General features: G+C 54.4%; 1 protein-coding gene across 1 annotated transcript in view; it reads right to left on the bottom strand.

The window, feature by feature from the left end:
- The window catches only part of ARHGAP27 (Rho GTPase activating protein 27), a 74,573-nt gene that overhangs the window by 15,555 nt on the left and 35,199 nt on the right, over positions 1-23,819 (bottom strand). The window contains exons 3-7 of the mRNA XM_084615955.1: positions 9,976-10,407; positions 9,407-9,634; positions 7,453-7,566; positions 6,616-6,683; positions 2,505-2,595 (exon numbers count right to left, since the gene is read on the bottom strand). Of these exons, the coding sequence (XP_084472081.1) occupies positions 2,505-2,595; positions 6,616-6,683; positions 7,453-7,566; positions 9,407-9,634; positions 9,976-10,407 (933 nt within the window). The remainder of the gene's footprint in view (positions 1-2,504; positions 2,596-6,615; positions 6,684-7,452; positions 7,567-9,406; positions 9,635-9,975; positions 10,408-23,819) is intronic.

The raw sequence follows: 23,819 nt of genomic DNA, 5'->3' as shown, positions 1-23,819 counted from the left end.
TTTTCTCCACAATCCGAGAGTAGAAACTTCCTTTTTTAAAACTGAAAGCTGAAATTCTCACCTAATTAGGGTGACCAGACAGCAACTGTGAAAAAAGGGGACGGGGGTGGGGGGTAATAGGTGCCTATATAAGAAAAACTCCCAAAAAACGGGACTGTCCCTTTAAAAACGGGACATCTGGTCACCCTACCCCTAATCACGTTTGCAGGAGTTGGGGCTTTAAGAAAAACATCAAAGATCACGAGACCTAGGATAAATCACGAGAGGTGCCGGAACTCTCTCACCCTCTGCAGCATTGCAGCTTTCATTAGAAACAAAACAACCATAGTTTACCGCTCGTGGTTGCAGAGTGAACCACCCCAGCATAAGCAGGGTGTGACTTTGCAGGGATGTCTGCAGAAAGCCTGAAACAGTTCAGAGAAGAATGAACTCTGCCGGCGCCTAGTAATCACATCAGGGAGAGGGTCTAGGGGTACAGCTCAGTGAGGACAACTGACTTGTCATCGTTAACTATTTAATTTGTGCCTCCTGCTGAGGTCACTGGGAGACCTGCATGCACGGATGGTCATGGGCCATAACTAAAGATGTAATTCAACCCTCCCCTGGACTGGACACCGAGATTGCCACGAGTATTTCTAAGACTAGGGCAATACTAGAAACTTTTGCCTGGATAGCAATAGCAGGCAGGGGTGCAATATTTTTATGACATTTTAATCCGGGCAAAAACCCTAGCGTGGACACAGTTATACTGGCCAAAACGTCCTTTTGCTGGGAGAGCTCATTCCGAACTGGTATAAACTATACCAGCAAAACCACACTTTTGTTGATGGAAGCTGCATCTCCCCTATAACTGCGGCTAGAGGAGCCTAGAGCTAAATACTAGCGGGGGCAGAACTCGCATCCGAAGCAATCTGGGTGAGGAGGGGGCGACAGGCTAGGGGCCAGCACAGAAGGCTCCCATAAAGGCGAGGAATGTCCCTTCCTGGATTCTCTCTCTGGTACGTCAGTAATGCTGGCATTGGGCACATGGTTATTGGTTTTGTGTCGGGGGGCCAGGGCTCTGGTGTGCATGTGGTTTGCTGGGTTTTTCTAATAGAACACAGCTTTCCACTGGAAAATATCAGTGAAATAACCAGGCACTTTAATCCCCTGTGGAATAGCAAAGAGTCTGTCTGCTCCAACCTTGTGGGCTGGGACTTTCCACAGAGCAAGTGTACGTCGGGAACTAATCCGGAATAAGGGAGGGTTTGAATTGCAAGAGCAATATTTATTTCTGATTAACTCCCTGTACGGACTCTCTTATTCCAGAAGAAGAGGGCCTTTTCCTGGGTTAGCTTAATCCACCTCCAGAGTTACATTTCTATTCCACAGTTGCTCTTCTGGTCAGTTTCCCTAGGGCTTGTCTGCCTATGGCAGTTAGGGACCCAAATCCCATTAGATTTCAGTGGGGATTTGGCACCTTATTCCCTGAGGTTCCTTTGAAATCCCAGCCCCCATCGTCCACCAGTCAGGAAATTGCATCAGGCATTTCAGTGGACTGAAGGGCTCCCCAGATGCATAATTTTTATTAATTCCCCCACCACCACCACGACATGAGTACAGCTGTCCACCCTGGTTGACCCTCAGCAACAGAGTTTGCAGGAGTAGGCGTGGGGCCCTAAAGAGTTCCCCGCACCGTGCGTGGATGTTGACGTTGCTGCGTCTGGCTAGGGGCCTGCTTGGGGCATGGGGCTCCCTGCAGATACATTTCTTCTCTTGCCCTCATTCTCTTCCCCATGCTGCAAAATGCTGCCAAATGTGTTGCAAGCCCACATCAGCCCTGAGCTGCTTGACAACGCCCACCAGCGCTGCGAGCAGCCTTCCCTGTTTCGAGCGGCTCTGACCACAGCTCGAAGGCCACGCGAGGGAGTTCTGGGTTTCCTTTGTCGCTGGTGGTAATTTACTTGCATCTCTTATTATAAACACTAACCTGGGAGGGGGAAAATAGCCCTTGCAGAGCAGCTCTGTCTCTGCCCCTGCTGAGTCACTCCACTAGCATCCATCGCCTAGAAGGGGTCTGGGAGCCACATGAAGGGGGGGAAGGGGGCTTTTTGAATGCAAGCCACATACTCTAGGGAATGTCACCCAATTTCAGATTCCAGAGCAGGATTCAGCTGGTCAAATCGACTGACAAAGCTCTGCTTTGAGAAGGGGGTTGGTCTAGATACCTCCTGAGGTCCCTTCCAACCCTGAGATTCTAGGATTCTATGGTCCCACTATTTTCAGGGTCAACTGGGAGACAAGTCAGCCAGGCCCAGAGGCTGCTTGCACACTTTGCTCCTTGCAGAAAGCTTGCTTGGTACCCGGGAAGCAGCTCCTGCAGGGTGATGAAGGAGGGAGGGTACAAGCCAGGGAAAGGTGGGGGTGCATGGGGAAGGGCCAGGAAATTGTTGTGCTGGTGAGCAGCCTGCAGCAGCTCCCAACCTGGGCCTAGCAAGGACAGTAGCCAATGGCTGGCAACTCACCAAGCTGCTGGAGGACAAATGTTTTGACTCCTTAAAAAAGAAGGTCAAGATGCCCCCCTCCAGGACGGTCCAGGACGAGCTCCAGTTCTTCCTGGGGGAGGAATGGTGAGGAAAGCATTAAACCCAGATACCGGTTATGCTGGCAGGACCCTGTTCCCATGCTGCCAGCTGAGGAAGGGAAGGTGTGGGGCAGCCCTACGCATGGCACAGCCCCTTCCATCAATGGCCTCCTCACTTGCTAAGGAGACACTGGTTCCTTCAGTGCTGGTTGGTCTGGGAGTCCTATGTAAAAATCCTCCTCCCCGCACTTGGAGCTGTACACAGGGAGAAGTGCCGAGTTTGCTGGTCTGTGGCCAGATGCTGGCACAGCCCTCTGCTGTCTGGAAGGCGAGGGGAGCCAGCTGGGGAGGGGAGATTAGACCCAAATGAACGTTGTCTACCTAACCCTGCATCCCACTGCAGGCTGCTCAGGCTAGGGGCAGGGAGCTCTTGGCAAGTTTGCTCAAAACGTGAATGTTTGCAACAGCAGGTGCATAGATTTCAAAGCCAGAAGGGACCATTATAATCTTGTCTGACCTCCTGCATAATAGCCGGGAGCTGTTCTCGGTTCTGGCATCCCCAGGACTGCCCGTGGGCCCCTCTGGTGAGCTGGGATACTGCAGTCCTCAGGCTGAACCGGGGTGTCTTCACCGCACAGCTAGTCTGGGGGATCGGCACCGGGTGTGAGCAGCCAGGCTGCAAAGCCCTGCCGGGGCCTCAGTGGTGCTGCGCTCCCCCATGCGTGTCACTAGGATTTCAGGGGGGCAGCCCCCAGTTCTTTGTGCCACACTACACTGAGCTGCTCTTGGATCCTCTGCCCTTGTGGGCACACAGGAGGGAATTGTGGGAAGGCACTGGAGGGCTGCAGTGGTTTAGCCTCTGTCCTCACTGCTGTGCGTGCAGGTTACCAGCCCCAGGGAAGGCAGACCCAGGGATCTAACCAAGGCCCACAATGGGCCAGCTAAGCCGAGTTGAAACCTGCACCCCACTTGGGCATAGGAGTTGTGTGTGTGGATGGGACAGGGGTAAGCGCCCAGGATAACTCTGCACTGAAGACAAACCCCTGGACAGAGCTTGTACTGGGGGAAATTGTCCCCTAGGCAGCTCCGTGACTGTCCTGGCCGCTGGAGGATGGTGCAGTGCTGTATATGGGCCGTAGCTGGAGAGCAAATCCCTCCTCAGTCTCATCTTGGAATGGAGGCTGGATCTTGCCAAATTTGGAGAAATTTGCAGAATGCATAAAAAATTGTGGCAACACCCTCAAAGAGCGGGATTGGCTGAGACTTTCCTAGTTTAGTCTCCCTAGCTCAGGTGCATCCAGGGCCCTCCTCACTCTAGTATCTGAACAGCTCTGTGGGGTACGGCCAGGGATGAGCTGCCAAAATCTTAACAACCGGTTCCCGCCTCACCCCATGAGGGGGTCGTGGCCCACTCCCTGGGACTCCTGCCCCATCCAACCCCCCATGTTCCTTGACGCGAGCCCCCACCCGGGACCCCTACCCCATCCACCCCCCTCCCCTGTTCCCTGACTGCCCCCAGAACCAGGCAGGAGGGTCTCATGAGCCATCGTAGTGGGTGCCCAGCCCGCCCCGCCCCTAAGAGCCAGAGGGACCTGCTGGGGGGCGAGGTGGGGAGTCCTGGGGCAGCTCCCAGGAAACATCTGGCAGGTCTCTCTGGCTCCTGGGGTAGGGTAGCGTAGCTAGGCGGGGGGACAGGGGGAGCGGCCGCTCCCTCCACTGATCACATCAAAAGTGGCGCCTTAGGCACCGACTCCGTGGGTGCTCTGGGGCTGGAGCCCCCGCGGGGGAAATTTGGTGGGTGCAGAGTCCCCACCGGCAGCTCCCCACCCCCCTCCATGCCTGGCCCCAGCTCACCTCGCCTCCACCTCCGCCCCCGAACGTGCTGCCCCGCTCTGCTCCCCCCAGGCTTCCTGCGAATCTGCACGGAGTTGGTGCCTAAGGCACTGCTTTTGGCTGGTTGTTAAATTTAGAAGCCCTCACAGAACAACCGGTTCTAAAAGGGCTTCTAAGTTTAACAACGGGTTCCAGCGAACCGGTGCAAACCATTTCCAGCTCACCACTGCGTAGGGCTGTCAGCCCACTGCACACATGGAGAGACACAGGGAGCCCGTTGACACTGCCGGCGGGGGGGACTGCAGCACGCGTAGACAGACCCAAGCTACCTCTAATCTAGCTAGCGCAGGTACCAACAGCAGTGAAGCCCAGGGAAGAAGAGACTTCTGTGCGCCCTGTACAATCCCACCCGTACCCTGAGCACCGGCTTGAGTGGTTCACAGCACTGGAGAACACACTGCTGCGGCTCGGTTGCTCTTGGCACTTGGGCTAGCGAGATCCAGGCTAGCTTGGCTCTGGCTGTGCATGCTGCAGTCACCCCTGGTTGCAACACAGCGACACTGAGTGACCTGACCCAAGATCACACAGGAAATCTGTGACAGAGTGGACTCCTCCCATCCCAGCGGTTAATATCGTGAACACAAACAACTTGTTAGTGACATGTCTCCCTTTAGTGACAGAACAAGCAAAACAACCCCCAGCCCCCCCAAACCTTAAAACCAGGGAAATAAGTTATGGGAAAAGGCTCCTTTATCCCTTGCCACCTCCATACTGCCCTACCGCGCGGTTAGCAACACACTGCCAGGCGCCCAGAGGCTTTTGCTCCTGTCTCCAACCATACCCCGCAGCAGCACGTCCCCTGGATTCGTTCAACTCTCCGCCTTAACAGCCACCTCAGAGCTCCTGTATCAACAGATCGGCACATCTGACTCATGCAGCCCATGTGTTTGGAAAGCTCTTCTGCCTTAACAGCCCAGGCTGCGCTGGGGCACAGCAATTAAGTCAGCTTCCCCGTGGGGTTCAATTCAATCTCTCCTACCCCCAGATTGTCCAGGGAGCCGCCCTGCCCTGGTCCAGCCAGAGCCCTGGGGAAGCTGTGCAGGGGGAAAGCGCTGTTCCCTCAGCCCCACTGCAATGTCACCTGCTTGGTCAGGAGGCTAGAATGGTAGCAGATTGCCCAATGAGTATGCTCAGCATGAGGTCACTTACAGCTTTATCCTTTTCCTCTGTAAGCCTTTGCTGCGAATGCAGACCGGACCTCAGTTAGGACCAGCCACGGACCAGCCACACCCTCCCAGAACAGATTTAATCAGTTGCTTATGAGATACTTGGAGCGGAACAGCCTCCTGGTTAGTAAGACGCCACTGTGCACTTGTCCGCACAGCTCACCCCCTGGGTCACAATGGGATTGAATGGGTGGGCTGCAGTTGCACCATTCATGGGCAGCCATGTCACGAGACGGGGAGCTGCCCATGCGAGTCACTGGGTGAAAGCTCTGGCCTGAGTTGTGCAAGAATTGAGGCTAGGTGATGGCAATGGTTTCTTCTGGCTTTAGAAATCTCTGACTGAACAATATGCACTCCCAGGAAAACAAGAAGTGGGGGCTTACAATCTGCCTCCAGCACTGGAGCTGTGTGCTGGGGATGCCCCAGCACTGGGGGAATGAGAGCTCAGAGTTTAGCCTCGTTATAGACTCAAGGTGCTCCATCTATGTAGCTTAACAAGGAGAAGGTGAAGGGGTGACTTGATCACAGTCTGCAAGTACCTACATGGGGAACAAATAATGAATAATGGGCTTTCAGTCTAGCAGAGTAAGGTCTATCACAAGCCAATGGCTGGAAGTTGAAGCTAGACAGATTCAGACTGGAAATAAGGTGTAAATGTTTAACAGGGAGGGTCATTAGCCACCGCAACAAGTTACTGAGGGTTGTCAGTGATGGAGAATCACTAACACAATTTTTAAATCAAGGTTGGATGTTTCTCTAAAAAGCTCTGCTCTGGGAATTATTGTGGGGAAGTTCTCTGGCCATTATCCAGGGGTCAGACTGGGTGATCACACTGGTCCCTTCTGGCCTTGGGATCTAGGAGTTGACACAGTGAGTTGGACTGCGAGTTCCCCAGCACTGAGCCAAACAGGATGAGAGCAGCGTTTGCTCTGTGGCAGGCCAGCGTGTTGGAGGGCTGCCCTGGTGCTTCTTGCCACGCTGAGACTCTCTTACCGTAATCGCTTTCCTTTATCAACTGTTTTTGTCCGGTAAAGAACTCCAGCCTTGTCCAGGCTTTTGAACTGAAATCAAAGACAAGTCAGGGTTTACAGCTGCCCTGCGAGCATTTCCCAAGGGAAACCAGCTTTCAGACAGCTGATCATCAGCACCACTGCTGGAATGGCCACAATGCACCATTCGAGTAGGGACAGGGCCTGCCCTGGTGCCATCTCCCTCCCTGCCCGGTAAGCACTGGGAAAACACCCATGGATTTTCAGTTGGGCATCTGGATCACAAGCTCACCAGGGCCCTATTTCAGGAAGTTTTCAGAGCACACACTTAGTTGGAAGCCCACACGAGCACACCCATTGAAATCCACGAGGTGACCCACACGCTTCAAGTCAGGCACATGCTACCTGCCTGACGCGAGGCCCAGCGGCTGCCTGCTGATGGAGTGGGGTCAGGAGAGGAGAGGAGAGCAGGAGGGTTGTGGGACAGACTGATTAACTGAGCAAATCCTGGAGCTGTTCCTGGCCTAGGGAGCTGCCTTCCGCGAACACCCCTCTCAGACTCAGGTGCTGCTGATCCCTGAAGATGTCCTTTATGGTCACGATCGCTCAACAGCTACAGTACCCCTTGAGTTAGCCAGCCTGGGCCCTACAACAGCTGCCCAGCCCCGGCCATGCAGGTGCCACCCCCACAGGGACCCAGGCAGGTGAACAGAACCTGTTGGGGAACGGCACCAAAGCCCAGAGTTAAAGTCAGGTCTGCTGACAGATCCAAAGGAGCCAGCACAGGTGCATGCCCTGCCCATGACCCCATCAGCAAAATGAGCCCAGCCATCTCCCTCACCTTCTCCTCTTTCTGGATGAGGATCGCTGGCATGCAGTTGTGCCAGCTGGCAAAGGGGCTGCTGTCCTGGCTGGACCCGCTGCTCGCTCTCCGGTGACCTCCTGGCACAGAGACCTGAAAGTGGATACTAGTTAGTCACAAACCATATTTATCACTAGTGCTGAGAGCTCCAGCCAGCAAACCCCATTGTACTGGGAGCTGTACACACAGAGTAAGGGACAGCAGAGAACTTCCTCTGAACACACCAAAGTTGGGAGGGGAAGGGACAGAAGCAGCCGAGAAGCAGGGGCTCACCCAAGGTCACCCAGCAGGGCAATGCTGGGAATAGAACCCAGGTCTGCCACACGCCAGGCCAGTGCCCTGGCCACAAGACCATGTTGTCCTCCACTTTCCTGGCACCTCCTCTGTGCCCTCTGGCATCACTCTGCTGCCTGGAGTGAATCACCCCTGACCAAACGTGGCAGCAGGCAAAGCAAACCCACCATGCCTAGCCTTCATCTTCATACCGTAGCTAGTACCTGATGGCTCAGAGGCTAGTCCCTGGCCAGCGTGAGAATTTCTGCGAGGCTCAGGGAACAGCCTGTGGCGTGAGATAGGACTGCCCTGAGCTTAGCAGGCAGAAACCCCGATATCACTGGCCAGCCCATTCTCCAGCCCAGCCCCATGGCCCCACGAGCCAGGCGCCTGGCAGGGGAAGGAGGGTTTGCTTTAAAAGTGTCTGCCACCAGCTCCGCTGAGCAGGCCCCGTGCCGACACTGCGGAACAGTGCTGGGGTGGGGCGGGCTCACCTCGGCACAGCCCCTTCCTGGGCGGGGGAACACCAGTGTTTGCAGGGAGCCCTGTATCCCCCCCAAGAGCGGGGGCCAGCTCCACCTCAAAGCTTCCATGGAGTGCAGCTGCCTTTTCTGCCTGACCAGCCTATTTAAAGCCACCCCACCCTTGAGGGGCTCGGAGTTACTTTGCTTTCCAGCCCTCTCGTAGGCCTGGTTCCTGGAGCGGGGTGGCACAGCTGTAATCCCAGAGCATGGACTGGCTGCCCTGGGGTGAAACGGGGCTTGTGCTGGGGCAGCTCGGAACTCAAGGCTAGGTAGAGCCCCAGACTAGGTGGTCTCTGGGGCAGGGCCCATGTTTGGTACGTGCACATACAGCACCAAGCACAGGGGCCCAAGACCTCGGGCATCACCACTGCTCTCGCTCCATCAGGGGTTCTGGCCTTGCCGTGGGAAGGTTCTCTGGGCTGGGCCATGCAGGACGGACGGGAGGGTCAGCACGGTCCCTTCTGGCCTTGAAACCCACGAACACACCTTTGGCAGCAACAAGATGCTCACCCTTCTCGCCCAGCCCCGCTGCCCCAGAGCTCTGGGTCTCCTGAGCATCAGCCCTTTAATGCTGGGAATTCCCCAGCCGTCGCCCCCGAGACTCCGCTCAGCCCTCTCCCCCTGGCTCTGCACCTACACCCCTTCACTCCTACCGAGCCCGCTGAACTCTCTCACTCCCCTCCCTGCCACTGGTGCCCACCCGGGTTCCCCCCAGCACCTGCTTCCTTTGCTCCTGCCCCCTCACTGCTGAGCGCCTCTGGGGAAATCCAGCACTCGGGTGGACTCGCCCACCTTCCCATCTTCCCTGGGGAGCAGCTCTGTGCCCCACTGGGACGCCAGGCCAGTCTGTTCTCAGCCTCTCTCTTCAGGTGCCCCTCCACCACCTCTGCAGCCCGGGGGCTTGCCAGATCATTCAAAGGGCAGGTGGAATCTCCAGCACATGTCATCCTCCCCTTCCTTGTGCTGCCCCAATGCCCCTTCACTCTCCCCATTCCACTTCCACCCCGACTCCTCCCCAAGACCCATCAGGCTCCATTTCCTCCTCCTTTCAAACACCGTACATCCTGCCTGGCCCTCGTCTCCCTCCAATGACTCCCACCCCCCCACCGGCTCCTCGCCGGGGCCACGCTTCATACCGTGTCCGAAGTGAAATGGTCAGGGTAGAAGGCTTGCCCCTCGGGGTTGTTCTGGCTGCACCAGCCCGGAGAGGGGCTCAGCTCCGCTGAGTGCCTGGGGGATCTCCCCGGCAGAAGGTAAGGGTAGGTGCTCTGCTCGTAGGACCCCACCGGGGAATAGTCCTCCTCCGGGTAACCGTCCAGCTCCTCGGGGGACAGATCCAGATAGTCCGTTTCTGGAGTTGGCGGCTGAGAACATGAGAGATCACTTCTGTGCACCCCTCCTCCTCCCACATGCTCCCTGTGCCCCACCTCGGTGAGCTCCCCAGACCTCCTCGCAGAGAGGAGAGAACCCAGCAGGATTCTCCTGCGGTTCCCTGGATCCTGGAGATCCCCAACACCTCCCCCTGGTTTATTCCCCAGACCACCACGCAGAATCCACTCTGCCCAGTCAGCTCTGTTCCATGCTGCACCTCACCAAATCCAGCCATCACCCGCACTCCCCAGAGCTACTGGCTCGGGCTCCCCCTTGTTCCTCCCTCCTTGACCACCCAGCTTTTCTCTCACTCCTGCTCCTCCTGGTGGCTCACCCTCTGGTCCATGGGTCTGTACTGTGCAATTGTGGGCTGCATCTCCTGAGTGCTGGGCTCGTCTGTAGCCGGGGGCGGCTCCCACGATGTCTCACCCGTTACTGAATTATAGAAAAACACCTGGCCGCTGGCGTCATCCACATACTGGCCCCATTCGGCCACCGCGGGGCATGGGACAAGAGACGGCGAGGGAGAGGGAGCAGGACTCACTCCATCTTCTGGGCACCCGAACGGGGAATCCCAGGTGGTCTCACCCGTCACTGAGTTGTAGTAGAACAAGTGCCCGCTGCCCGTGTCCGTATGGGTCTCCCAGTCCGCGAGGACGCTGCTAGGGCAGCGCTGGGGCGGGGAGGGGTCAGTGACTGCTGATAGCTGCCGAAGCTCCTGTATGTTCACATACACCGGGGTGGGGTTCTCCTCCTCCTGGCAGGCCTGGGGAGAGATCGGGACTACAGTCTGTTAGGCAGCTGACAATGTCAGGCTGGATTTGGGATGGCAGCACTGGGCGGGAGGTGACGTGGGTGGGGTCTGGGCAGGGATGGCGAGAGCATTCTGGTCGGACTGTCAGGAATGTGCTGGCCTCGATGGGGAGAATGGCCAATGGAGCCAGGGTTGCTGGGAACTCATGGCAGGGCTCTGGCCACCAGAGGGACATTGCTGCACTGTCAGGCCAGGCTCCCTTCCAGGGCTGCTAAGCCCACCTGTCCAAAAGCCATGAGCCAGGCCCCAAAAGTCATGAGTTTAAAAGATAATAAATACTGCAGCCCGAGGACCTTTTGGGCTTTGAGCCCTTGGAAGTCATAGAATCATAGAATAACAGAGTTGGAAGGGACCTCTGCAGGCCATCTAGTCCAACCCCCTGCCCACAGCAGGACCAATCCCAACTAAATCATCCCAGCCAGGGCTTTGTCAAGCCTGACCTTAAAAACTTCTACCATCTCCCTAGGTAACGCATTCCAGTGCTTCACCACCCTTCTAGTGAAAAAGTTTTTCCTAATATCCAACCTAAACCTCCCCCACTGCAACTTGAGACCATTACTTCTTTTCCTGTCATCTGCTATCACTGAGAATAGTCTAGATCCATCCTCTTTGGATCCACCTTTCAGGTAGTTAAAAGCAGCTCTCAAATCCCCCCTCAGTCTTCTCTTCCGTAGACTAAACAATCCCAGTTCCCTCAGCCTCTCCTCATAAGTCATGTGTTCCAGTTCCCTAATCATTTTTGTTGCCCTTCGCTGGACTCTCTCCAATTTCTCCACATCCTTCTTGTAGCGTGGGGCCCAAAACTGGACACAGTACTCCAGATGAGGCCTCACCAATGTCAAATAGAGGGGAACTATCACGTCCCTCAATCTGCTGGCAATGCCCCTACTTATACACCCCAAAATGCCATTGGCCTTCTTGACAACAAGGACACACTGTTGACTTATATCCAGCTTCTCGTCCACTGTCGCCCCTAGGTCCTTCTCTGCAGAACTGCTGCCTAGCCATTCGGTCCCTAGTCCGTAGCGGTGCATTGGGTTCTTCCTTCCTAAGTGCAGGACTCTGCACTTGTCCTTGTTGAACCTCATCAGATTTCTTTTGGCCCAATCCTCTAATTTGTCTAGGTCCCTCTGTATCCTATCCCTGCCCTCCAGCGTATCTACCACTCCTTCCAGTTTAGTGTCATCCACAAACTTGCTGAGGGTGCAATCCACACCATCCTCCAGATCATTAATGAAGATATTGAACAAATATCTGGTCACGTTTTCCAGTTTTCCTCTGCCTAGGAACTCACTCTAATGTCAGAGAGCTGAGATCTCACATGACTCCAGGAGCTGGGGCTTTAAAAACCAAATAAACACCGTCACAAGACTCATGATAGAATTGTAACCATTGGCAACTCAGCCTCCGCAATCCCGAACTCCACCCGTGGGAAAGAGCCTCACTTCTGTAACACATCTTCATGGGGGCTTGACCGGTTTTGCTCCCCGGCCCCACTGCTGCACCAGGCTCTCCCCAGGCTCCCCCAAGGAAAGCCCCAACACAGCAGTTTTGGAGCCTTCACTTACAGCCCCACACTGCCAAGCCATTCAGTCAGCCCCCCACCTGCCTGCCCCCCCAGTGGGCATCACAAGCTGTACGTCACCTTCTCCCGGCCCCCCAGGGTGGAGGTGGCATTGCCAAAGCGTGCTGTAGTCTGGCTATCCCTGCTTGGCACAACTGCCCTTGGGGGCATTGCAGCTGGTGGAGGAGCTCACACTAGCCCCTTGACACTGACAACATACTGTGTACGCACCTGGGGACAAAATAATGACACTACAAAACCCCTTCTACAGAAGGAAGATCGATAAAGTCACTAGGGATACAGCTGGGTAGAGATCCATTATTGGGAGTACACAGGGCAAAAACTACACAGTGCCATACCTGCACTTGAAGTCTAAAAATAGTGGCATGGTAAGGCTGTGTAAAAGCAGTGTATTGCACACAACAAAAACCCAGCATCCGCTCCTGTAATTGGGCTGTGTTCCTATGCATGAAAGGGAAGGGAAGAAGAGGAAGGATGGCCCAGGGGTTAGAGCCCTCACTTGAGAGAGCTCAGTTCAATTCCCTTCCCTGCCACAGACTGTGTGATCTTAGGCAAGTTACTTAATCTCTCTCAGCTCCCACCTGCAGCAGGGGGAGAATAGCCTTTTTGCCTCATGGTGGGAGGGGAGCATTGTGAGGTGCTCAGATAATCCGGCAAGGGGTCCCATGCAGCAGACTGAGGCGGGACCAGCATCCTTTTGTGTTTGTACAGGTTTCAGCAAATGGATTAAAAAAACCCCAACCAACCAACCTGCACAATTGTAGTTAAAGCAGGGTCACTTTTTTGGTGCCAATAAGCCTAAAAACCAGACTGCTTCTTTAGATATCTAGATTTAATCATCCAAATTTGGACTTTTTGGCCCAATTTAATGGAACATGAACAATGTCCAGTTCCCTCTGGAAAGTCAGGGAATGCACAACCTCAGAACATTGTCAGCTTTCTGATAAATCCCATTTCAATTGCAGGACATTTTAAATTTTCCTACTACAAGCATAGAAAGCTTTCCCTCATGCCCCTGTTGGCGTTTCTAAATGTCATCTGAGCAAGAGGGAAGACTGGCTTATTGACTGTACCAGGAAACTAACTGGCTTCAGGTAAACTGCTGTCAGGTGCCCAAAGGAAATGAGCTGATAAGACAGACAAGTTGTTTTCTCCTTGTGAGCTCTGCAGTTCTATGATCGTAAATGTTATTGGAGCTATAATGGGTACAAAGTTTTCACACAGAAACACAGAGAATCAATTGCCCTGAAGCATCTCCCACCCATCTCCCACGGTACACACACACAGAGCCAGCAGTCTCAGTTGAGAAGCCAGCCAAAAGGGAGGCAAGGAAACTGAGACACTGAGCAGGGAGGTGACTTGCTCACACTCACACAGGCAGAGCCAGGAACAGAAGCCACCTCTCTCACCTGGCACCCTGTCCCCATCCGCGAGACCAAACTCGGAGGCTGCTCAAGCCAACCTGCAGCCCTCGGCAGAACTTCAGTGTGATGCCCCCTCCTTGGTGCCGGAATCTTTGCCCCCCACATCTGAGAACCTGAACTCAGCAGAGGCGTGACAAGGGGGGGCAGGTGCCCCCCTTGACCACTGACTGAAGCTGGGAGGTGTAACGGTGTTGCCCCTTACCTTGGCCCAGCCACCCCTCCGGCATGATGGAAGGGCGGCTGGGCCAACCTGGAGCAGTGCTGTGACCCCATGTACCGCGTTAAAATACCATTCAGAGTTGGCCTGGTTGCCCTCCCTCCCCACTGTTGCAGTCCTTCAGGCACCACTGCAAATTTCACCAGCCAAGCACTCAAAATAACCACCCCACCCACCTACTCCTCCCAGAAACCTGCTGCCTCTGGCAGCTGCCTAGAGGTAGAGCAGCCCCTGACCACAAGGTCCCCACTAAAGGTCCCCAGAGCAATCACTGCTTTCCCAGCCTCTCCCCTCTCTTGGGCGCTCCGTATCTTGGGTTGATTCTGCCCAGTTGAAACTCATTGAATTATTTTAGGCCCAGGATAATATTTCTCTCCAGGCCCCATTTCCCACAGTCCCCCCCGTCAGTGTTGCCGGCTATATTTACCAACATGCTACCTACTTCCTCTTCCTTTCCAAACCAGTGATGGAGACAAACTACGTACAGACTCAACATCAGTCTCTGGGGCAATTCACTGAACCCTTTGCAAGGTAACACGATTCCCATCTCCGTCACCCTTTGTCACAGACCTACAGCCAAGACACTTTACTATCTGAGCGCGATTCCCTGAGCCCCTGTCGGCCGAAGCCCGCTCCAGGGTATTACAAGTGGTCCGGTCGCCTTGTCTGGCTGAGCAGAAGGATGCTGCACCCTCGGCTCAGCTCGTAGAGACAGTTACTGTTCCCTGCTGAATAAGATCTATGTTTCCGCACCTGGGATGAGCTGAACAAACGCAAGGCCCTGCTCCGAGATCTGGGCAGCGGTTTAGGGGCCTGGGTGTCCATCTTGCAGCCTCCGGGACCACGAAGAGGAGTGAGTGCAGGCACTTTGGCGGGCAAGAGCGTCACAGCGGCAAAGCAAAGGGAACTGGCCTGTAGCGAGAGGCCAATCGAGAGAGGAGAGAGACTTCCCCAAACCTGCCCTGATATGGGCCTGAGCCTTTCACACGTTTCCTGTTGGGGTTTGTGGGGCGGAAGGGTTGCCGTGGTTACACGAGTTTCAAGTTATGCATAATTAGTTATTTGTTGACATTCTACATTTTCTGGTGACCTGGCGGCTACGTTCATGCTTCTAAAAGTTGCTCACTGGTGGCGAAAATCTGAGCAGTAACTTCTGGGACTAGGGCGGCTCGAGAGGAAAGAGCCAACATTTAACCCACCTTCAAAGGTTTGCTTTTCTAAAGATTCCCTCCAGAGCCAGAACAGTCTCTCGTCTACAGAGAGGACTGTTAAATTCCTACCTCCCGGGAGGAAAGTGACACAAACACCATCCGGGGACTGGCAAAGAACATAGCAAATATTAAGGACTGAAAAATACCGTCATGCTCAGCTGGAGGGAAAGGATGCAGCCAGTTGAGGGCGCCGTTACTCAGCTCGCAGCCCGCAGAGGGCTCCATAACCCTATAGGAAAAGGGGCTACCATGGGGCAGCCAGGGGCATCAGCCGCGGCAGGGAGTCGGTGGCAGGCAAGGAAGCAGCCTGTGGCTGGCGGGGAACAGGAGGCATGGGGGCAGCTGCAGGTGTGACAGCAGGATAGCGTGGATGGATGGGCCGCAGCGAGAGCGCAGACCAAGGAGCTGGCCATGGGCTGTGTGTGCTGGAATGGCTTCCAGAGGGGGCGTGGCCCTAGCACTACGTCTGGGGAGCTGCACGGAACAGAGTTACCCTTGACCCCTTCACGGGGCTGCCCTTAGGGGCTGGGTTAGGAGCGGGGGTGGCATTCGTTGGCTGGTGCAGTCCTAGTGCTCATGGCACTTGTTCCTGGCAGCCCTCCCGAAGGAATCCTCCATCACCCGGAACGTGCGAGTGGTCACGGGAATCCACCAACAAGCCCAGTACCCGGAGCACCTGCCACGCTCGCCTCTGTTCCCGGTGTGCCCAGTGCGCTACCCAACCTCTCCAGGGAACTGGACCTGCTGCACTCCCAGCCACGCCTGGCAGGAGGCCGGGTTACAACAGTCCAGCCATGTGACAGTGGAGAGTTAAAGTTCCCACTGGAAACTCAGCCTGTGCGTTAGTCCATCTTGTGTCGCACCAATGTCGTGATTTGGTTAAAAAAAGAAACTGACAATCGTGTCTCTTTGAGAGGAGCTGCATGTACAAGGGCATGAGTTCACACCAGCTCTCTGATTTACCGGTCAGCGACCGGCTGAAAACGCTGAACAAGTCCTCAAAAGCCACTGAAGAGCTCTCCCTTAGATCTTCAGAAACAGCGTCTCCCAGGGGTGGCTCAATAGACCCAGAGGAGACCTACTCCAGAGTCAAACATGGGCAGAGCAACAACCCGTTCAGCAACCTCTGCCTGAGTCTGAGGATGGGGCAGACAAATTCCGATTAGAATTTAGGCACAAATCTGTAGCTTCTCCACCCAGTAAACTGGAGGGTGCACAGGGAAATGAAGTCGGGGAAGAAGAAGTACCATGTGGCTGGAGGTTTTCACTTTTGCGGAACTTTCCTTGGCCCTGACTCAGCAAGGCACCTAAGCACACGCCTAATGTTAAGCATGGGAATGAAACCCATTGAATTCAGTGGGGCTAGAGTAACAGCCGTGTTAGTCTGTATTCACAAAAAGAAAAGGAGGACTTGGGGCACCTTAGAGACTAACCAATTTATTTGAGCATAAGCTTTTGTGAGCTACAGCTCACTTCATCGGATGCATACTGTGGAAAGTGTAGAAGATCTTTTTATACACATAAAGCATGTGTGAAAAAACCTGGATTTGTGCGAAAACCTGGATTTGTGCTGGAAATGGCCCAACTTGATCATCATACACATTGTAAGGAGAAAGAAAAGGAGGACTTGTGGCACCTTAGAGACTAACCAATTTATTTGAGCATGAGCTTTCGTGAGCTACAGCTCACTTCATCGGTGAAGTGAGCTGTAGCTCACGAAAGCTCATGCTCAAATAAATTGGTTAGTCTCTAAGGTGCCACAAGTCCTCCTGTTCTTTTTGCGAATACAGACTAACACGGCTGTTACTCTGAAACCTGTCATTGTAAGAAGAGTGATCACTTTAGATAAGCTATTACCAGCAGGAGAGTGGGGTGGGAGGAGGTATTTTTTCATGCTTTATGTGTATAAAAAGATCTTCTACACTTTCCACAGGATGCATCCAATGCAGTGAGCTGTAGCTCACGAAAGCTCATGCTCAAATAAATTGGTTAGTCTCTAAGGTGCCCCAAGTCCTCCTTTTCTTTTTACTGAATTCAATGACTCACATGTTTCAAGTTAAGCATGTGCTCCAGGGCCAGGCTGAATCAGGGCCGCAATTGTTTTTGGATTAATCCCTTCATCAAACTACTTGGCCTAGAAACACCAAGTATTGTTTATCCTTTTGCCCTAAAAAGGTCTGGCAGCCAAGATCTCTGTTTTAAACCGTTCTGTGCGGTCTTGCAGTTGTTTTATAGAACAGAGCTAATAAAGCACACAAGGTCCTTGGGGCCAGACCAGCTAACTACATAGGCCACTCCAGAGTTTCATACTGAAAGTGCAGGGTTCATTTTGTTAGTAATGATGAAAGGAGATTTCATAGCTGCTGTGTTGTTTCGCTGACCCACACAATCACAGCACTGAGAGCCAGGATTAGCGTAAAAGGCAACATCATCTAAGCAGCAAAGACAGGGAAACCAGATTTAAGCCAAACAAAGGCCTCACTGCAGGAGAACCTTTGAACACAATATTCTGAGGAGAAATGCAGGCTGACTCATGGACTAAACTCTCAAGACATTAGCATGCTAAAGCTGATCTATGCTTGCAAACAAGACAGCTTCAGACTCTGCAGTTTCTCCAGACTCCCTAAAAAGAGGCATCTAGAATGGCATCTAAAATCATTCCATTCCCGGATGACACATGGCAGTGAAATGGCAAAGAAGTTAAATGAAGCATGGTTATATTATATTATCAACAAGGCTAAGTTTTTGTCATGGATATTTTTAGTAAAAGTCAGGGACAGGTCACGGGTAATAAACAAAAATTCCCGGAAGCCTGTGACTTGTCCCTGACTTTCACTAAAAATATCCCTGATAAGATGGGGAGGTGGGTTCAGCACCCACTGCTGCTCAGGGTCCAGGGTTCCCCATCGCTGTGGTGAGTGGGAGCTCCAGGGTTCCCCTGCCTGCAGGGGCTGGGCTGCTGCAGGGTCCCCTTGCTCCCCAGAGCAGCTGGGTGCTCAGGGGGGTCCCCTGCAATGGCTGGGCTGCTGTGGGGGGTTCTCCCACCGCCCCGATGGCTGGGCAGATGCAGGGGGTTCCCACCAGGGTGGGGGCTGGGAGCTGCAAAGGGGCGGGTGGGGGCAGCTGGGAGCTCTAGCCCTGGGACAGAAAATGTCACAGAGGTCAATGGAAGTCACAGATTCTGTGACTTCCATGACCTCCATGACATAACCGTAGCCTTAATTATAAGCAAAAATCTACATTAATAAGAATATTAAAGTTGCACAGTCAGTTGATCAAAAGACAGGAAATGCCAGAGTAAAGGTTGCCCATGCAATCTTAATTTGGGCCCATGCATCAGGATGAAGTTTTAATCACAGACTATTGTTTTCCCCACAGGCCCCTGGCCTCATTCAGTGCCCAGTGGATTAGATAGCAGTTCATTATTTCTTTTTAGCCTTCTCATTCAATATACAGCCACAGGCCTTGTTTACTACACACCCTCCAAACACTGCACTGAATTCAGAATTACTCATTTCCTCCTAGGCTTTTCTGTAGTGCTCATGGCTGCAGGAATCAAGTACTGCACAACCAGTCCTGAACTCACTGTAGCAACACAAGGTGAGATAGCATTACCCCCATTTTACAGATGGGTACACTGAGACACAAGGAGATTACTTTTGCAAAAGTGTCCATGAATTGCAGGGGCCTTTGTTCCTGGGTGCTCAGCTCCAGCCACCAAGGGCCTGTTTTTCCAGAGGCGCTGAGCACTCACAGCTCCCACTGCATTCAGCTACAGCTGGGAGTGCTCAGCGCTTCTACACATGAGGCCCCAGCTGACTCCAGTTGGGTAGGAGGCACACGCAACCAGGAGACACCTGAAGTCTTTAAACCGTGATTTGAGGACTTCAATAGCTCAGACATAGGAGAGAGGTTTATTGCAGGAGTCGGTGGGTGAGATTCTGTGGCCTGCGTTGTGCAGGAGGTCAGACTAGACGATCATAATGGTCCCTTCTGATCTTAAAGTCTATGAGACCCAGGATAACCCGTTGTCTCCATGCCACCCCCTAAGTAACATGGCCCAGGTTTTCATTCCAGAAGGGAACAGCTGCCTGACCAAGTAGTTGGTCCCCTTTACTCTCCCCCCCATGTCCCTCCTTCGCCCCCTAGCACCCAGCCAAACCTCCCCCTGCTTCCATATGTTCTGTGTTTGCTCCTATAAAAGAGCCACCAGGAAAGGAGAGAGAACAAACCCCCCAAATAGCCCCTCACCTGTGGTGGGCCAGCTGCCAGCTGGAGCCTAGCGCCAGCCATCGAAGGGCATTTATTCCCAGCCTGCTGGGCTTGGCGCAGCATTCTCACCCGGCTGGCTGGGAAAGGCAGGCCCAGGCCAGGTGGCCATTTTAGAAGGCTGATCCTTCTGGTTGTGGCAGGATGGCTCCCGGGGCCCTTTATAAACAGGGCTCTTCCTGCAGCTGGAGAAGCAGAGCTAGGGAAGAGGGGGGGATAAGTGGCTCCCAGCGGGTGCGGGGCCTGGCGGGAGTCGGAGCTCCTCTTGGCAGGAGAGGCGGTGGCAGGAGGCTCTTGGGCAGGGGGCTGGCAGGATAAGCGATGGGTGGAATAGTGCTAAGATGGCAGCTGGGGTGGAGCCTGAGGGGCTGGCCCCAAAGCGAAGGCACTTGCAGCCTGATGGAGCGGTTCCTGGGGGCAGCAAGGAGACCTGTAGCTCCAGGAAAGAGGGGAGCAAGTGCCCCATGTTGGGGGGCAAGGCAGCTGCTCCCTGGGCTGACAGGCAGGGCAGAGCTCAGGGCATGCTGTACCCACAGCGAGGAGGGAGGGCTGCTACAGGAGGAAGAGGTCGGTGGTGGCTGCTGCTGCTGCTCCCCCGCCAGACCCAGCAGCTGCTCCTGGCTGCCCCTGTTGAGGAGCGAAGGCTGCGGAGGGCGGGAAGGAGCAGACGAGGAAAGGGCTGGCGGGCGAGCTGGCGAGGCTCCTGGGAGGGGGGTGAGGCGAGCCAGGGGAGCAGGAAGGATGGCCTAGCGGTTGGGGCTCTGGCCTAGGACAGGGGAGATCTGGATTCAATTCCCTGCTCTGCCCCACACTCCTTGGGCGAGTCACTTGCCGTGCCGGAGCCTCAGCCCCCTCTGAGCAGTGGGGTTACCAGCCCTGCCTCTGAGGGGGCTGAGGCCAGAGCCGAGCGAACAGAGGCGCTCGGACGTTACAGTAAGAGGGGCCAGGTAAAGAGCCTGGAGGAAAGGAACAAACTCTGCTAGGGCGTGAGCAGCTGCAGCGAGACCCGTGCCCGAAGGAGGGGTGGAGGCACCAGCCCTAGAGACGTGGGACTGAGCACTGGCGGGGGGGGCTTCAGCCCCAGGGCGCCCCTCAGCTCAGCGAAGCGACCTGGCCCGCTTTGCAGGAGGGAGCCTGAGCGGTCTCGGGGTGAGACCACAGGCCTCAGGCAAGCGCCCCTGCCCCCAGGCTGGCATGAATCCCGCTCCGGAGCCACTGGCCCTTTCACAACTGCCACCACTGAGCAGGACCAAGGAGAAGGGGCTCCCCCCCCCCATCTCCCCAGTCACTGCTCCTCCAGACCAGGGGAGTCTGGGGGTCTCTTCCCACCCAGGCTGTTGCTGCTCCGCCTGGCCCAGGGGAAAGGGGGGTTACAGGGCTCCCCCTTCCCTGCAGCCCATGCTGCTTCTCCGGGCAGGGTGACTCTGGGGCTGCCCTTCCATCTCAAGGGCCGCATGTCCCCCCCGCCCCAGTTCCTGGGGCTAGGGGAGTGGGTCTTTCGCCAACCCCCCTTTTATGGGAGCAGCAGTGCCAGGGAGGCTGTGGGATGGGGGATTGTAATTACCGGGTCATTCAGCCCTGGCCTCACAGTAACTCTGGTGCCAGCTGTGGGGCAGGGTACCCCTGACAGGTCTGTTCCATCTTGAAACCCCATGGCTATATTCCAGACAAGCCCGGTGTTCAGGCTAGTGTAAAACTCCTAAGGGGGCACACGTAATAAATAGGAGGGGGCCAATCCCACCGCATGAACCTACTTGACACAAACAATGCACTCCAAAGCATCCATCTGCCTAGTGAGGGTCCCTGACATGCCCTTAACTCTGACCCATAGCAGCAGCCTGAGCTCCATTGGACACCTGAGATCCTTCTCCAGTCACCACACAGGATCCTCTTTTTAGGGACTACAAAAACACATCTGGATACTTCTCCTCTTAATGCTACTGAGCTGGTACGAAGGCAGGAGAAGCCCATTTCCGTGCCTAGGTACTGCTGGTGAAGTGACCCTCACCTGTGAAAACGGAGCTTGGTATTTCAAATGTCTTTGGGTTTGGTTTTCTTTTTTTTAAGGAAACAACAACATTCTCCTGAGGGTGTTTTGCTGCGACTGCCTCCAAGCATGGGGCATGAGTGGAGAGAATCAGACTGAGTTCTATGCATGGACACGTTAAAATCTGTGCTACGCGTGGGAACTGGGGCACGTACAATGACAAGCACAAGAGAGACATTCTTACACCTCAAACTGTACATTTAAGTGAATAGATTCCCGGGTCCCTGTATTCTTGAGAAGACCCCTTTGAATGCTGAATTCCTGCATGCGTCCTGCGAAGGGGCTGCTTCTTAGCTAGGGACTTTTCCAGAGGTTGTTCAGGCATTCAGCAGCTGAGTTACTATTCTGGCAATAAAAGCAGTCGGAAAATCACACCCTAGGTGAGTGAAGGGGATATTTTGACCCTCCCTGCTCTGCAACTGGCCCAAGCTTTCTGGGATTCCACCTTGGGATAAGCGGTGGTATATGATGTTCCCAGGCGATAGGTTTGAGTTTGCGAGGTCACCGGGACCGGGATTATAAAATCCAGTTTAGCTGGGGACTCTGGGACCACAATGCAGCACACATGGATGTTAGGAACGCACCTCTCCTTTTCACATGCATGTTCCTGTGTGCTCTGTACTGTGTCTGTCTGCAGCTGCCCCATCAGTGCAGATGGGTGTAAATGTGCTTCCCAGCTCCTGTCTGTGCCAGTGGGGCAGGAATAGAGGAGATAGTCCCACAGAGAGACACCTTTCAGAGCAGCAGCTGTGTTAGTCTGTATCCGCAAAAAGAACAGGAGTACTTGTGGCACCTTAGAGACACAAGAATCAGGGAAGACTGGGAACGGACTCACCCGTTGCCTTCCCAACCAATTCACTTCTAAGCATGCTGAATGACCTCCGAGCTGGTGGGGAAAGAGTCCATCCCTAGTCGAGGGGCTGGCACCTGGACATGCCTGGCGGACAGGAGAAGGGCTAGGCAGTCATTTCATACTGCCACGCTTCCTCCTTCAAGGCTGCAGAAAAGCTGTTAAAGGAGAACACTCTGCCCTTAACAGCCCTGACTTGTGACAAGTGGGCAAATAAGTCATGAGCCAGCAGCACCCACCCTGCCTGGCCCATACAGATGGGTGCCACCCCACTTACCTCTTGGGAGGCCCAAAGACATCGCTAGCCCAGAGCCAGCCACTCTGCACTTGTGCCCTGCTCCTGTAAATCTCTACACACCACCCTATGTAGGGCAACAGTAAGAAAAGGCTGGTTGTTAGCTACTCACAGTGAGGCAAGTGGGGCTGGCTGAGACTCCTGGCTGCTCCAGGCTCTGATCCCCACCTGCAAGGCACTAGGGTGAATCCATTCAACAGCCACCTCTCTGCCCTGCTTACAGTTTCTTCCCATTTGCTCACACATCCTGGTCTGGATCAGGTAAGACACATACTCTAAATTGCATAGGGAGGGGCTAGTCCTCCTTGGGTTTAACCCTTCTGTTGCCCATCCCAGCTGGTGGGGCGTGTTCTGAGTAATCACAAAGGACTGGCTTAAACAAACTCAACCTGTGCAGGTTTCAGAGCAGCAGCCCTGTTAGTCTGTATCCGCAAAAAGAAAAGGAGGACTTGTGGCACCTTAGAGACCAACCAATTTATTTGAGCATAAGCTTTTGTAGGCTGCATCCGATGAAGTGAGCTGTAGCTCACGAAAGCTCATGCTCAAATAAATTGGTTAGTCTCTAAGGTGCCACAAGTCCTCCTGTTTTTTCAACCTGTAAAGAGACCAAGCCCTTAGAGGGAGTCTGCGGGACCCTTCCCTAGGTAACGTTCCTGGTAACGCAACAGGCTAGGTCTGCTCTGGAGTCTGTGGCCATCTGTTTGTAGGGTGGGGAGGCCGTTCTAGCCAGAGCAGTTCAGCAAAATCCAGAAAGGTGAGGAAATCAGGTCTGTCTTATGCCCTTGGTGTGCGGAGCCTGCAGCATCTCTGTCCCTGTGAGCGGGGGGGGGGGGGGGGGGTCTCTCAGCACAGCCCCACCTGCTAGTGGAGTTTGGGTCCAAAGCATTAGCAAGCAGAACCTCTCTCCTCAATTCAATTCCCCCATTCCCCGCCCCCTTGAGGACACAGCCTGGCCTGCAGGGGCTCAGCAGCACAAGGGCTGACGTTTGCAGAAGTGACTAGTGAATTCGGGCTCCCAATGTGAGGCACATTAAAGGGCCCTGACTTTCAAAGGCTGGGCCTGGCCCCTGTCTGCTCGGGGTGTCAGGTTAAAAACCCCAAACCTGAGGCCGTGAGGATCTCGGCCCTGGGACTTTGAATCCTGTTTTCATGTTTCCTACCATGATGCCTAACCACAGCTGGGAGCAGGCTTGTCTGCCCTGGAGAAACAGGCATCTGTGTGCCAGGCGCATGCTAATGCAAGTGATGTGACGCTCCTAGTGTGCACAAGGTAGGTGCAGCAGGTAAACCCAAGCAGTCGAGGCGGGGTTACCTGAACCAGCCAGTGCAGGTTCGTGCTAATGCTGCTGGAGCTGCAGCCCGGGTCAGCGTGGGGTGAAACTATCTTTTTGCTAGTGATGCCAAGACGTGCTGGTTGTTAACATGTGTTAAGCCAGACCTCCTCCAGAGAACGGGGGGACCCCAAC

This window comes from Lepidochelys olivacea, assembly GCF_965140295.1.
Source record: "Lepidochelys olivacea isolate rLepOli2 genome assembly, chromosome: 27".
Classification (NCBI taxonomy): domain Eukaryota; kingdom Metazoa; phylum Chordata; order Testudines; family Cheloniidae; genus Lepidochelys; species Lepidochelys olivacea.
This window is presented reverse-complemented; position numbering and strand designations above follow the sequence as displayed.